General features: G+C 45.9%; 1 protein-coding gene across 1 annotated transcript in view; it reads right to left on the reverse strand.

Annotated features, from left to right (window-relative positions):
- Window positions 1-13,404: 13,404 nt before the first annotated feature.
- Window positions 13,405-16,585, reverse strand: part of cytip (cytohesin 1 interacting protein) — a gene marked incomplete at both ends in the record, with an annotated part of 42,452 nt that continues 39,271 nt past the window's right edge. Inside the window, one exon of the mRNA XM_084311414.1 lies at window positions 13,405-13,928. Within this exon, the coding sequence (XP_084167540.1) occupies window positions 13,405-13,928 (524 nt within the window). The remainder of the gene's footprint in view (window positions 13,929-16,585) is intronic.

The following is a 16,585-nucleotide window of genomic DNA, read 5'->3' on the forward strand; positions in this document are numbered from 1 at the left end:
TTATAGATAACATAAACTGTCTAGACTCTGTTACCGTACATTACCAACTCTAAACTCAAGTTATAGCTGCCTACTGCTTTCTACAACTGCCTTACACTGTAATCTTAACTACCTACCTCAAACTATAGTCTACCCATATAACTCTGTATGACAGCATGTACAATAGTGCTGTATACCGTATAGTGTATATATTTATATTTAACAGTTAATCAGCTGTTCTTTGGCTCATGATCAACCTTTCCACAACATCTTGTGCAAGTCTGTGAATCCATTTGGAAATGTGTTTTTTGCGATAGGCCACTCCCATTGCCACGCTCCCTTTTAACCAATTGGCATGGCATGAACACACACACTTAAACACACACACACACCTACACAACCACACACCTACACACACACACAGGGGCGTAGCTGGGGGGGGGTAGCTTAGGATGATTCCAAGGGCCCAGCACTGGGGGGGGGGGGGGCCCAATTTATTATTTTTTTTTTTTTTTTTACTAGACATCACTCAGGTGTATTATTGATGCTCTCATTGATACTATGTTTGTTTATGAAGTGTGTGTGTGTGTGTGTGTGTGAGATATATATAGAGAGAGGGGGGGCTTTGGTAGACTATTGCATTGGTCCATTCATTGAAGATGAACGCAATGCGACATCCTTTACTAGGCTCACCCACCAACAGTGCAGGTGCTGAACTGCTGATCCGAATGTATAGGTAAAAACCATATTATGGGTTTTCATCAATAAAAAAATTGCCAAAAAGAATTCCGCTCACGCGCTTACGCGCGCTCGCATTCACTGGGGGCCTACAAATACATTCTTTCATGGGGCCCAGAATCTGGAGCTACACCCCTGCACACACACACCTAAACACACACACACCTACACAAACACACGCACACACCTTCACAGACACACACACCTAAACACACACACCTTCACAGACACACACTTGATCTCCATGTAAACAAACTGTGGCCACTAGAGGGGGGGGGGGTTGTGGACCAACAGAGTTACCTATAGAGCTGCTGAAAAGAAAACATGGTTATTTGTGGAGGGAGGGTCATGTACAGTATTTCCCCCTATTTCTTCAGGGAGGGTCAAGATGAAGAAAAAACAAAGTGACTTCTGAGCCCCCCCCCCCCCCCCCCCCTCCCCCGGGGGCGACAGTAGGTAGAGTAGTCGTCTGGTGATCCGGAGGTTCCTAGTTCGATTCCCGCTCCTCCCGGACAGCGTATCGAAGTGTCCTTGAGCAAGACACTTTAACCCCTAACTGCTCCCGATGAGCAGGTCGGTCGGCACCTTGCATGGTCGCCTCCGACATCGGTGTGTGAATGTGTGAGTGAACGGGCAAAAATGTGAGGAACAAATTGTAAAGCGCTTTGGATAAAAGAGAGATAATTATATAAATATTTTTTTTTTACCATTTTACTCACCCTGTGGTTGAGCCCTCAGTGGATCGTGCTTTTAGAATGCCTGTGTCGCCACCTAGTGGACAACCTATTGAAAACAAATGTCACAACACAATACTGTGCCTTTGAATGTAAACATGTGTAGTTTTTCTCTCTAAATAAAAGTGAACATGGCTGTAGGTTTGACACGGGGCGCCGCTTTTATTCCCGGCAAAAAAAAGTCTCTTTGTCGTTTCCCGTCCACTACACACAGACTTGGCTGACAGAAGGAGCACGTTCAGTGTTAGACTAAGACTCCCTAGATGCAACACTGAACGGCACGGGAAGTCCTTCATTCTGACAGCCATCAGACTGTATAACGCATCACTGAGCACAGAGCAACAGTATAAACTCCGGTAATCTTCCTGGACTTTTGACTTTTGACCCAGGACTTTTTACTCTCACAATGAATGAATGAATGAATGAATGAAAACTTTATTTAACAGATTGCAGAATGGGTACAATACAGTACGGCTCAATACATACAATTGTTAAGGGGATGCAGACCTGAGAAAGACGTTTGTCTTGTTTCCATCAGGGTCCCCCATTTTCAATTCATATAGACATTTATGACATACACAACATACATGACATTTATGGCATAGGGACATATAGGTATTTAGTACTGATACATTTGTGACATAACGGTATTCAAATATACAGTACTGTTACCCCTAGATCCTGACAGAGTATATACATATGATGGGGAGGGGACTGTACATTAGGAGGGGGTGGGTGGGTGGGAGGGAAATATACATACGGCGGGGAGGGAATATATACGGCGTATATACGGGCGGCGTGGCTCAGGGGTAGAGCGGGTCGTCCAATGATCGAAGGGTTGGTGGTTCGAATCCCGCTCAAGCCCATGTCCATCCCACTGCCGTTGTGTCCTTGGGCAAGACACTTAACCTACTTGCCTCGTATGAATGTGTATGCATGTGAATGAATGTTGGTGGTGGTCGGAGGGGCCGTAGGCGATGATTATTCGCCACGCTTCCGTGAGTCTGCCTCAGGGCAGCTCTGGCTGCAATTGTAGTTTACCACCACCGGTATGACTGTGTATGAACGAATAATGGACTCTGTAAGCGCTCTGGGGTCTCTGGGGTGTCACGAAGAGCGCTATATAAATCCAATCCATTATTATTATTATTACATGCGGTGGTGAGGAGACTGTCTATTAGGAGGTGGTGGGGGTTTTGGGCATTTACGGTGGCCAGTTTCGAATTGCAGCCTCCCGTAGGTGCTCTTTAAGAGCGGTTTTGAATGTGGGCAGGGATTCACATTCCTTTACAGCTTTGGGTAGGGCGTTCCACATTGTTGTGGCATAATTGCGAAACGTGTTTAGTCCCTTGTTTGAGCCGAATCTGGGTTTAACATGATTTGTTGAGCTTCCTCTGGTGTAGTGGTTGTGGTATTCACTGACCTTTGGGAAGTATTTTGACATGTACATGGGCACCCCGGTCGTATAGTGTATCTTGTAGACCAGGCCCATTGCAAGTTGCTGTACTCTGTCGTCTACTCTAAGCCATCCTAGGTTGGCAAAGTGGGCAGGGGTGAGGTGGGTTCTGGGGTTCAGGTCAAGTAGTAGTCTGACCAGTTTGTTTTGTGATGTTTGTAATTTTGTTTTAAGCGCCTTTGAGGTGCTTTGGTACCATGAGGTGCACGCATAGTCATAGTACCCTTGAATGAGTGCTCCTGCCAGAGTCTTCAGGGTATTCTTGTTTACCAGAGAGGAGATCCGGTACAAGAATCTAGTTCGTTGGTTGACTTTTTTTATTACATTGGATGCCATTTTGTCACAGGAAAGATTTGCCTCTAGGATGGAACCCAGGTAGGTAATTTCGTCTTTCCTTGTGACAATATTGTCACCCACTGTAACTGAGAATCCGTCGATCTTGCTGAGTTTGTTATTTGAACCGAAGAGAATGGACTCTGTTTTGCCCATGTGTAATGATAGTTTGTTATCAGCGAGCCATATGCAGACAACACTTTACATTCTTTTGTCTACATTTATTACTGTACATTTACTGTATATTTTTGGCTGTATATTTCAGAATGTATATACAGATACAGCACTCAAAACTCAAACCTCTCATGCCTCTCTACCACTCTCTACCACTCCTCTATTGTTCTTGACCGGGCCAGATTTCACACCTCCACTTCCTCCCACAGGCTGGGCAGATTTTCATCTTACATTTTTATTCGTCCCAAATGTCCCAGCCCCATCAGATTTCTTAGCTTTTTTCACTGTTTACTTATCATGCATTGCAACACTAATATATGGTCAGTACCCCAAGTCAGACTGCCCATATAAAAATTATTTTGGGGGTCTGAGGGCAGTAGCCCCCGACCCCCTCCCTGGGGAAGCACTTAAGTTAACTACCCTCCCTTTGTTCCCCCAGCCAACACCCCCGGAAAATTAACACCTGAGTAGACTTAAGTGGCACACAAGCAGCAACAAGCAGCAGACAGGCAGCAGAATTGGTTTGATTTTTGAGCGCTGCGTCTGTACATAATGCATGCACTGCAGATGCAGTGCACTACCATGCACTCTTACTATGTCTTATCTATGTCTATGCACTCAGTACTGCAGCACCCAAGTTTCAGCACTGTTTGATCATTGTTACTCAGCTGACAGAGTTGTACCCTTCCTGCTGACTTGTCGTACAGAACTTGTAAGTCGCTTTGGATAAAAGCGGCAGCTAAATGACTAAATGTAAATGTAATGTATTTAGAATGTATATCCCAGACTGTATTTTTATTCTTATTTGTGATTTTTAACACTTTCTTCGCCAGGCTTATGTACATCATTATCAGGCGCGGAACTTTTTTCCTAGCGGTGGGGGGGACATATTAGGGGGCGTGGTCAGTGACGTCACAGGGGGGGGGTAGGGGGGGCGCCCCCCCTTCCAATTTTCTTTTTCTAATACCAGGTGTGCAATACGCATTTTCCCAGGCGGTGGCGCCTCTTGTAAGAAGTGGTCATCGTGGAGCCAGGGCTTGTCCAGCTGCACGTCCGCTAATTTAATATAATGATACTAGTGACATTTTTTTAACTCTGTCAAAATAAACGAGCTGCATATGCATAATAAACTGTAAGCGACATATACATGTTTGCACTGTCTTTTTTCTATTATAAAGTGCCTCTTGAGACTCGGGTCCATGAATGAATGAATGAATGAATGAAAACTTTATTTAACAGATTGCAGAATGGGTACAATACAGTACGGCTCAATACATACAATTGTTAAGGGGATGCAGACCTGAGAAAGACGTTTGTCTTGTTTCCATCAGGGTCCCCCATTTTCAATTCATATAGACATTTATGACATACACAACATACATGACATTTATGGCATAGGGACATAGGTATTTAGTACTGATACATTTGTGACATAAACAGTATTCCAATATACAGTACTGTTACCCCTAGATCCTGACAGAGTATATACATATGATGGGGAGGGGACTGTACATTAGGGGGGGGTGGGTGGGTGGGAGAGAAATATACATACGGCGGGGAGGGAATATATACATGCGGTGGGGAGGAGACTGTCTATTAGGAGGTGGTGGGGGTTTTTGGCATTTACGGTGGCCAGTTTCGAATTGCAGCCTCCCGTAGGTGCTCTTTAAGAGCGGTTTTGAATGTGGGCAGGGATTCACATTCCTTTACAGCTTTGGGTAGGGCGTTCCACATTGTTGTGGCATAATTGCGAAACGTGTTTAGTCCCTTGTTTGAGCCGAATCTGGGTTTAACATGATTTGTTGAGCTTCCTCTGGTGTAGTGGTTGTGGTATTCACTGACCTTTGGGAAGTATTTTGACATGTACATGGGCACCCCGGTCGTATAGTGTATCTTGTAGACCAGGCCCATTGCAAGTTGCTGTACTCTGTCGTCTACTCTAAGCCATCCTAGGTTGTCAAAGTGGGCAGGGGTGAGGTGGGTTCTGGGGTTCAGGTCAAGTAGTAGTCTGACCAGTTTGTTTTGTGATGTTTGTAATTTTGTTTTAAGCGCCTTTGAGGTGCTTTGGTACCATGAGGTGCACGCATAGTCATAGTACCCTTGAATGAGTGCTCCTGCCAGAGTCTTCAGGGTATTCTTGTTTACCAGAGAGGAGATCCGGTACAGGAATCTAGTTCGTTGGTTGACTTTTTTTATTACATTGGATGCCATTTTGTCACAGGAAAGATTTGCCTCTAGGATGGAACCCAGGTAGGTAATTTCGTCTTTCCTTGTGACAATATTGTCACCCACTGTAACTGAGAAGCCGTCGGTCTTGTTGAGTTTGTTATTTGAACCGAAGAGAATGGACTCTGTTTTGCCCATGTGTAATGATAGTTTGTTATCAGCGAGCCATATGCAGATTTTGCCTAGTTCCGAGCTGAGGGTTTTTTCAACCTGCAACTTGTTCTTGTCAGAGACCAGCAGGGCTGAGTCGTCCGCAAACAGGAACAAGTTGCAGTCACAGGCTGACGACATGTCATTTGCATAAATTAGGAAGAGTAGCGGTCCTAGTATGCTTCCTTGTGGAACACCACAGCTCACTGTGAGGGGGGGGGGGGGTAGAGTACCGCTTACCTCTACCATCTGTTCTCTCCCCTCCAGGTAGGATTGCATCCAGCTCACTGATAAGCTATCAAAACCAATTGCTTTTAGCTTGTCCATTAGAATGGAGTGATTGACAGTGTCGAAGGCCTTTTGTAGGTCCAGCATGACCATGCCGCAGTATTTGCCCACGTCCACCTCTTGTTTGATGTGGTCGTTCAAATAGAGGAGGCATGTGTCAGTGGAGTGGGACGTTCTGAAGCCCGATTGGAATTCGTGGATTCGATTTTTTTCCGCCAGGTACTTTTCGACCTGTTCGTAGACTATTTTCTCCATGACTTTCGAGATGGAGGTAAGAATAGAAACAGGGCGGTAGTTGCCTGGGTCTAATTTGCTGCCCTTTTTGTGCAGAGGGGTCACTCTCGCAATTTTGAAGTCCTTGGGGACGTGCCCCTGTTTTATAGAGAGGTTTATTATGTGTGTGATGACTGGGGTGATGGCGGCTGCTGCGTCTGAGGAATTTGGAGGGGATGTTGTCATGGCCAGTGGCCTTGTTAGGTTGGAGGGCGCTCAATTTTTTGAGTACCTCATCGGTTGTTACCATTTCAAGTTTGAAGTCGTCTTTGTGGACCCCTAGGTTTTTGTAGTATGCTACTATGTGTTCTACCCCATAATGCCCTGAGTGGGAGGGTAGTTTGTTTACCAGTTTTGTGGCTATGTTTGTGAAGAAGATGTTTAAGTAATTGGCTACATCCAGCTTGTCTGTGATGAGCGTGTTGTCCGTCTTTATGTTTATGTTTGAGAATCTGGTTTTAAGTTTTTTACTGCAGCCTAGTTGATTATTGAGTAATTTCCAAAGTTCGCGGGTTTGTTTTTGTTTTCCTCAGTTTTGTCGTTGATGAAATTTCTTTTTGCGGTTCTGATCATGGTGTTTACGTCATTTCTTAGTCTGTTTCTTTGAATTTTTTGTTCAACCACGTGGGCTTGGAGTTCACTGTTTGAGCTTTTGGAAAGCTTTGTCTGACTTTTATGAAGTTCAGAGCATTTTTTGTCTCTGGTTTTCATAGCGGCCAGTATTTCAGTGTGCATCCATGGCTCAGCGCGATTTTTAACCCTGGTGGTTCTTATGGGTGCCATGTTGTTGAGTATTGCTGTGAATTTGGTTTTGAATCCAAGCCATGTTTCTTCAACCTGTGTACCACTGAGTTCATCTGACCAGTCCAAGCTCCCCAGTTCTAGGTTAAAGGCCTCTCTAGAGTAAGTTTTGAGGTCTCTAGATGTGACTGTTTTGTGACAGCCGGCCTTCTGTTTTAGCTTTTTGCGGGTACAGAAAATCATATAATGATCACTTAACCCGCATGCTATCACCCCTTTATTGGAGATCATTGACTTGTCAGAGGTCAAAATGAGGTCAATGGTGGTTTGTGTCGAATCACATACCCTTGTGGGTTGGGTGATTAGCTGGCTGAACCCGTGCAGATCAGAAAATCTACTGAAGGCCTTGAAGACGGGTGCTGCTTTACGCAGCATATCCGTGTTCCAGTCCCCAATAAGAATTTTTTCTACCCCCTCCACCCCAGCTAAACACCCATCAAGTGTGTCATAAAAGCCACTCTGTTCTGGTGGTCTATAGATTGTGCCTACTAGTACTGGTTTCGCCCTGTCTAATAAGATTTCAATCCAAACAGTTTCAATTTCATCATGGTTAAGGTCAGTACGGTTGATGTATTTGGTATCCTTGTGTATATACACACAGACGCCACCTCCATACTGGTTACTATCCCTCCTGACTATTGAGTAGTTTTCAATTTCAATCTCTGGATCCTGTACAGATGAGTCTAATTTTGTTTCTGTGAAACACAATATGTTAGCCTTACCGTTTAAAAACAACTGTTTGATTTCAGCCAGTTTAGGTCTCAGGCTATTTGTATTAAGATGGAATATGTGAAGTCCATTTTTGCTGGTAATCAGATTGATGTCGTCACACTTGAGGTAACTCTGTTCATTTGTGTCCTGTCCTGTGGTGGGGGGAGGGGGGGCGTTGTTGCTGTTTGTGCCGTGAGTGGGGAGGGGGGGAGGGGGTGATTCTTTGTCCTTTGCTGGAGTCTGTATTCCTCTGTGTGAAAGCCCGCGATGTGGGGGGGGGGGGGGGGGGGGCTGGTTGTTTGCAGATGTGTCTGTTAGTACTCCGTTGTGGGGGAGGGGCCCCGGCCCGGGTAGACTAGCTTTGGTGAGGGTATGTCGCCGCTTGCTGGTCGGCTGGTGCAACTGCTGGCTGAAGCCGGTGTGAGGAGCGATGCCTCGCTGTTTTGTCCCCGCGACGTGCTGGGCACCTCGGTTATGAACCCCGGTTCCTTCCCTCTCGTGGTTTATTTTGCAGAGGTGGTAGAGGAGGAATGTTGCCGTTGATCATGTTGTTAGCCGCCGTCTGTGTGGGTAGCAGTTGATCTGTTGTGCTGGCGACGCTGGCTGCCGCTTCTTGGGTCAGCAGATCTAACTGTAGTCTCTGGTTCCGTGTCATTACGGGACCAGGGTTCTGATGTATGTCACCCGACATGAGCAGATATAATAAAAACATTGATCTCTTATTACACTTGCCTGTCGGGGGTAATTTCTTTCGTTCCGGATTCGCAGTAAGTACTGAGTGGATAGTCGTGGCTCCGTAGGCTGGATGTTTCCTCTCCATGCCCGTTAACAAGTAGAAGTCGCAATGGGACTGCTGATTTGCGTTTTCGCTACCCTCCTCTTCTGTCTGGAGCTGTTGCTTGAGTTGTGAATTCAGGTACAAGTCCATAATCCACAGGAGGGGAAGTAGAAAATGCGCAAAATACTTTTTTGTTGTTGATCTGTTGCGTTGGTTACGGGAGCTGGGTAGAATGCGACCGTCCATGTTGATGCCGGAAGAGCTTAACACATAACAGATCAGTCATTTGATTGTAATGCAGGTGCTCACATTATAAATCGAATGTATGCGAGACAAACAATGTAATCGTTTTGATGCATACATCTCTGCCCAGCCTACCCCACCTGTTGCTGTTGCGCCCCCGCACAGAGAGACCCATATCCCGCACCAGAACGCTACGACAGGGACATCTCTAAATGTCATGCCTTTATTTTTCAATATTCACTAGTATTCGGACAACAGCCGCACACTTAAAGTGATACATCTAAAATCGCTTACCTTACCTGTCGGGGGTCCAGGACTCCTGCGTTAGAATGGGCGACAGGCAGCTCTCCACTTCCCTCTGCAATTCGTTCCCTGCATACATCGCAAAAGGTATTCGACCACCCTCCCGGGGGCTCGGATAGTTCTTGTAACTGCCTCCGTGTTCAAGTTTAAGTTAAGTATGATGTCATAGACTATGTCAAATGTCATGACTCATAGTAGAATCGGCTGGCTTGTTCGCCATCCGCCAGGGAAACCGCAGATATATATTCCTTTACTGCGAATTGAGAGTGTCCCAAAAATGATTCCAGGCCGCTATTTCTTTACCAACGGATTTCCAGTTCCGCGTTGACGCTTCCAACTGGTTCATGCATCGGCTACACGCTGCTTTAATAACACTGCATTATCGAGACAGCGCCCCTATGTATGACTTTGAGGATCTGGCAATGAATTCCAAGAGTAGGGTAAATCTGCAGTGCCGGCACTGTGTAGTAGCGACTAGCGAGTCACAGTGCTGGCCGCCAGGCCGCGCAGTTGCAGCGGTTTGGGGGTAAAAACATGGGGGGGACAAATACTGCATTCTGAAATCATGCGGGGGACATTTTCCGGGGACCCCCCCGCAAGTTACGCCCCTGATCATTATACCCCTCTCTGCCAGCTCTATTTGTCTATGGAGAAGTTCTCCTTCTTTGCAGGGCTATAACTTTTTAAATTGTATTGCTAAATTGACATTACTATGGCCCATTCAACGTCAATTATCTATCGTTAAGGACGTAGGAACGTTATACTTTTTCATTTCAAATGGACGTGCTTCTAGAAGTTACTACTTATCATCTGATGTTGACCGGATGGGGGGGGGGGTCGTTTATAATTCCGTGGCCAACGTTAGATGATTCATCTAGTGTGGGTGATATGATCATTAGAGCAGTTTGTACCGAACACGGTAAAAAAAACGCTGAAACTCACCGTAGCTTCCTCGTAGCGTTGGGCGATGAGCGTGGAGCAAAAATATTCCTATTATGGGATGTTGAAATATGCGATCCATCTCCAGGTTGTATAATAGTATATACGTCCAAATCATGTTGTTTATCGAGTTATTGGTAACGGATTGCTATCCATTGTGTCTAGCTCGAGTCCCGGGACTATTAGCGAGTGATCGGACCGAATTGGAATGAGCACCAGCTTCCGTTTCCGGTTTCGGCGATCCGCCGATCGGCCACCAGATGGCGCTCTTGAACCGTTGGAGAGTTGAGAGGGGATCAACAGTAGATCTCAAGTCTCCGGGGGAGAAATATGATTGCGATCACAGATTTTTGAAATATTGATCTCAATGACGTGTTATGGCGTCATTGGCAGAATTAGCATGGCGGGGAATGACGAGTTTAGGCGTCTCTGGCAGAGAAAGTGTTAACTACCTAAATGTTTATTGTGAGCGATCTGTACTACTGAATTTCCCTCGGGATCAATAAAGTACTTCTATTTGATTCTATTCAAATAAATGTGCGGCAGCTTGTGGGCAAATTGCAGGAATGGAGCATGAAAAGAATCCATGGAAGTAGTTTAATGACATCTTTTCACATAAAAAAACAACATTCATCATCACTGACACGGTCCTCGTACATACAGGGGAGCTGTGCGGTTTCTAAACTCAGAGAGTAGGCGGTGCAGAATAACCTGAAAGTGGTTTTGGAAACGAAAACATCCTGTTTTGAGTGAAACAGCCATGAGGTTACGGCCTGTGAGCTTCTACGCGGTGGTGGAAAGTAACTAAGTATTCTTACTCAAGTACTGTACTTAAAAGTAATATTTTTTGCTACTTGTACTTTACATGAGTATTTTAATTTGAGGGAACTGTATACTTTTACTCCACTACATTTCAAAGGAAATATTGTACTTTTTACTCCACTACATTTATCTGAACCCCTCACTTCCTAGTTACTTTGAAGAAAAAGATTTAGCATAGAACACATGGCAAAGAATATATGAAGATTATGTAGTTTCAAATGTGAAGCCTGTCAACTTCAAGAGGACATAATCAGGGCAGCATAACTGGACCACATACCACTTTAACATTGACATATAGACGTCAGTGGATGGAGGTCTGAACGCTCCCAAGCACCGGAACACAAATGTCATGTAGAAGGCGTACTTTTACTTTAGATACTTAAGTACATTCAATTGCAAATACTTCTCTACTTTTACTTCAGTAGAATTTGAATGGAAGACTTTTACTTTTACCAGAGTACTCATTTATCTGGGTATTTCTACTTTTTACTTAAGTAAAGGAACTGTGTACTTCTTCCACCACTGCTTCTACACACGTGAGTTACAGCATGTGACCAAACCGCCACAGCTGATTGGGCTGCAACTTGATGTACCTGATATAACTTACATGATGGAAACCACGTCTAAAACTCTTACATCTAAAACCTATGTTCACACTGCAAGCCTTAGTGCTCAGTTCTGATTTATTCCTCAGATCCGATTTTTTTTCTTTTTCTTTGGTTGTTTTTAAATGTGGCCAATATCCGATTCCAGTGTGAACTGGTCACGCTCCTGAACTGACCCGCATGCGCAAAGGAACAATAAAGAAGATAAGAACATTAAGAAAAAGACAAACATCGATCTAGAGTGACATAAAAGTTGCATGAAGGTCACGTGATTTGTTCAAACTGAGGTCGCATTGCCTTAGAGTTCACTTTCTTTGTCTTCACTTTTGTTATAGACCTGTTCTCTGTATACAAACATACCGTGTTCGAGCCAATCAGCAATACCAACTGAGTCACGTGACTAAGTTGCCCCCTTACCTGCGTGAGCTGCTGCGCTCAAAAAGTATGACGGGGCTCTATGTAGAAACCATGACACTCCCCTGACTAAAAGTTGTTTCAAACGAAAACAGCTGGATGCCATTTTGCCAAATCAGCAAGGCTGCGAGTGTGAATCTTTCATCTTTTACATATCTAGCTTTGGCATGGATTGATTGTTTAGAGCGCTAGCATGGCTAACAAATGCAAATATATTGTAGTCTGCCCTGTTGTTCTGGATAACGTTCCTTTTGCATCCTTGATGCGTGCGCACTGAGTCTGACGTGGACAGCGAACAGGTCTATAGTATAGTGGGCAGTCAGTCCACTCCCCCCCCTTGGGAACTCCAACATTTTGGGAGATTAGCTTATTTAACATCTTCCCTGGAGTTAGACAAGAAGATACATACCTTTTTTGTCTCTGTGTGTGCATTTTAGCTTTGGGAATAGACGCTCCGTTAGCATAGCTTAGCTTCATCACTGGAAGTGAGGCAGGACAGTAGCCTTACAGTGCCTTACAGTGTATTGCAAGGTCTGACATTGACCAAACTTGATATGCATGACCTTGGTGGGCTCTAGGTCAACTCCTGAAAAGGGGGTCAATGTCAGACCTTGCAATCAAAAGTTAGGGGGCGCACTGAAATTATGGCAAGGGTTATTAGCCCCCTAACTTTTGATTGCAAAGTCTGACATTGACCCCCTTTTCAGGAGTTGACCTAGAGCCCACCAAGGTCATGCATATCAAGTTTGGTCAATGTCAGACCTTGCAATACACTGTAAGGCACTGTAAGGCTACTGTCCTGCCTCACTTCCAGTGATGAAGCTAAGCTATGCTAACGGAGCGTCTATTCCCAAAGCTAAAATGCACGCACAGAGACAAAAAAGGTATGTATCTTCTTGTCTAACTCCAGGGAAGATGTTAAATAAGCTAATTTCCCAAAATGTTGGAGTTCCCCTTTAAGACCTGTAGGATATTGTGAGAGTTGGAAGGAGAGAGAACTAGAAAAGAGAAAGATTCTCTCAGGGTTCCATCCTCAGCCAGCAGGGCTCCCGTGGTTCCAGAGGACTTTCCACATTCTGTACATTCTTGAGAGAAAATAAAATATCTCGTCTTCACATATTTTCAGTCACAACGCTTCACATTCACGATAAAAAGGTGCCACACACACAGAGCCTGAATCCTTACGGTTGCGATGCTGATCACGCTGGCAAAAAGCACAAAGTTATTTCAGCTCATTTGTTTAAATTTACCTCATCTCAAGCCCCATCCTCTTTTCTCGGGTCAACTATGCTACTTGCATCCATCGGAGGAGTCGCCTCTCCATACATTCACGCCACGGGTGACTCAGAACACCGTTCCCTTCAGTGACGCTTCTTTCTCCCATGGGATCGGATCTGCGTCAGTATCAAAAGCACAGGATAGAGAACCTTAACGCTCTCAACAGTTCACCGCTTTGGCAGAGCGCCGAGTCGTCAGCCGAGTCGTTTGAGCCTTCGCCCCCGACCCCTCCTTCTCCTCCACGGGCCGCTTGAGACCCGGGATGAGCTTCAGGATGTGCCTGACTCGCCGGCCCTTCCTGGGCAGAGTCCCGAACAGACTGGAGGCCCTGGTCTCGTTCCAGTGGGGGGAGGGGGAGCCACTGCCGCTGCTGCTGCCAGCCAGGCTGCAGCTGAGGGTGCGAGCGAGACCGCGACCTCGACCGGGTCTGCCGGAGCCGCACTCCTGGCTCTGGAAGACGTCTCTGCTGGTGAAGAGGAAGTGGCCGTCTTCTGGGGCTCCAGCTGAGCTGAAGGGGCTCGGAGAGCTCGGGTCCCCGAACATGCTGGCCTGGTCGCTGTCCTCCGTCATGGCGCTCCTGGAGCTGCCGGAGCTGGAGAGGCGTGTGCCGTGGCGGCCTATCGGATGCTGCAGAGACACCTGGGAGTCCACGGAGGGGCGAGGGCTTCTGTCATTCAGGTTACCTGGAAACAAGAGGAGGATCTTAGATACGGCGATCCACAGCGTCAGAGATCTGTTTGGCCAGTATGACTATGACCAGCGTGGTAATCTGGGAGAGTTGGGCTAGGGGAGACATGGGATTTGATTTGTATGTGAGAATAGGGGAGACATGGGAGAGAAGGTTATGTTGGAATAGGGGAGACATGGGAGAGAAGGTTGTGTGGGAATAGGGGAGACACGGGAGAGAAGGTTATGTTAGAATAGGGGAGACATGGGAGAGAAGGTTATGTGAGAATAGGGGAGACACGGGAGAGAAGGTTGTGTGGGAATAGGGGAGACACGGGAGAGAAGGTTATGTTAGAATATGGGAGACATGGGAGAGAAGGTTATGTGAGAATAGGGGAGACACGGGAGAGAAGGTTGTGAGGGAATAGGGGAGACATGGGAGACATTTACATTTAGTCATTTAGCTGACCCTTTTATCCAAAGCGACGTACAAGTTCTGTACGACAAGTAATCAGGAAGTGCACAACTCTATCATCTGAGTAACAAGTGTTGAGTGCTACAGTGTAGGTTAGTATATTAGGACAGGTGCATGACAGTAAGGTTAGTTAGGGTTAGTTATATAATATTTTTTTCATTTCAGATAATGGTTGAGGAAGTGCGTCTTTAGTCGACAGCGAAAGATTGTACGGGTTTCGGCTGTCCTAACTGTGGTGGGCAGTTCGTTCCACCATTGTGGGGCAATGACTGAGAATAGGCGGGAGAGACGGTTATGTGAGATTCGGTCATACACCGGCAAAGGGTACGTGTGGTTCCAGAGATGGGCGGCTTAACCGCGACAGTGTTATGTCCCTCCTGTCCCTGCTCCTCTTGTTCATCCACATCCTCTTCCACTCATTCATGGTCCTCTTCCCCCACCTGCTGGACAATACACCTCACTACCTCTGGGACTCCTCATTCACTTGTGTCTAATTCGATTATCCATGTTCCTTAGTGTTCTCCCCACCTTGTTGTCTCTCCCAGTGTGCCTGGTTTCAGGTTTCAGGTTTTTATTTAGACTCCACAACATAAACAGATCATTACTCCAGCTTACATTGTTGTCAAGGATAGAAACGTATAAGCCTCTTGACTTCATTCCATCGTTGTCCTTGGGTGTCAAGGATGCTAGAAACACACAACTCATTACAGAATTAATCACAATTATTATCTTTGCATAATAATAATGGCACAACCCTAAATTAATACAAAACAAAGCACATTTGTTGATGCAATGTTCATTTATGCCGAAAGTCAGTGAGCTTCAGGAAGCACCCTCGGGGGAGGGAATTTGGGGGATGGGAGGGAGGGCGGAGAGTGGGGGGTGGGAGTTAAGGAGAGGGTAGTGGCTTAGGGTTTTGGGCGTGTGAGGCAGTCGAGGGATCCGCCCCTCCTTCCGTGCACGTCGCCAGTCGTGCTCGTGGGGGGGAGGTTTGCGTGAGGATGGGGAGGGGGGGGGGGGAGGGAGGCCATCCATCTTATCTTCAGACAGTCAGAGACTGTCCCGTCCTGGTTGCGATGGGTACGGACGTCATAAACCAGGTCTTATCTTGACTTCTTCTCCTCGGCCTCTTTCATTGACCTCGAAACATTCCTTCTTTTCTTCCACAGACTTGAGTACGTGGCGGGGGGGGGGGGGGGGGGGGTGGGTTGAAACAGGTTACAATGATTCCTGTAATGCTTTAATTTAATTTAATCCAGATCTTTTATCTTCTTTGTCGCGGTCCTAATGTCCTGCGCGACCCCCAACATTACTTGACCCCTACATTGTTCATCGGCTGAATGTTGAGCGAGCCGCTTGGTCAATTCAATGTGGGCATTTTCCAATCTTGCTACTACTTGAAGGCAGCAAATCCAAATCCAAATTGCGATCGCTCCCCAACCGATCAGGAAGATGACGAGGAGATATAGATCTTCAACATCTTCAATCTCAATAGAATATAGGCATATTGATCGCCAATTATTCCAACTGTCAATTGCAAACCCGGCCTGGAATGTCCCTATCGGACATAATGGTTCGGTCGCACTTTGTTTTCTTGAAGAGAAGATTCGATCCACTGCTGCAAAACTCCAGCTTATTAGTTGATCCATTGATTGACTGAGTGGGAAGTCAGGAATATTGAAGAAAGGGTAGAATGTCCACACCGTCAAGGAGGCAGTTGTAAGGCAGTTGTAAATAGGGATCCACACCGTTATTAATTGCAGGTTAGAGTCCACACCGTCGAGAGAAGCAGAAAGACAGCTCTGGTGTACGGAGATAAAGGCGGCTGCAGGGAGGAGGAGAGGAGGCCTTGAAGGGCAGGGAGGAGAGATAAAAAATGCGACTGCTCTCTGGGGAGGTTAGAGGTTGCCCTTTGTGTTCCCCTGTCTGTTTTAGGTTCCTTAGTCCCTTGTATTGTGTTATCAGTTTAGTCTTAGTATATTGTGTTATGTTCCCAGTGTGTTTAGTCTTGTCTTATATTTGTTATTTAGTCTTGCACTCCAGTCTGTCAGTTTGTTTCCCCTCCCAGGTGTTCCTTGTTGTAATCAGCCCTCCTGTGTCCCATTTGTCAATTAACCTGTGTATATATGTCTAGTCTGCCCTGTCTCCCATTGCACATTCATCGTTTACTGTTCCGGTGTCCTTGCTGTACTGTTTGCT

The sequence above is a fragment of the Notolepis coatsorum genome, assembly GCF_963971535.1.
Source record: "Notolepis coatsorum genome assembly, chromosome: 3".
Classification (NCBI taxonomy): Eukaryota; Metazoa; Chordata; class Actinopteri; order Aulopiformes; family Paralepididae; genus Notolepis; species Notolepis coatsorum.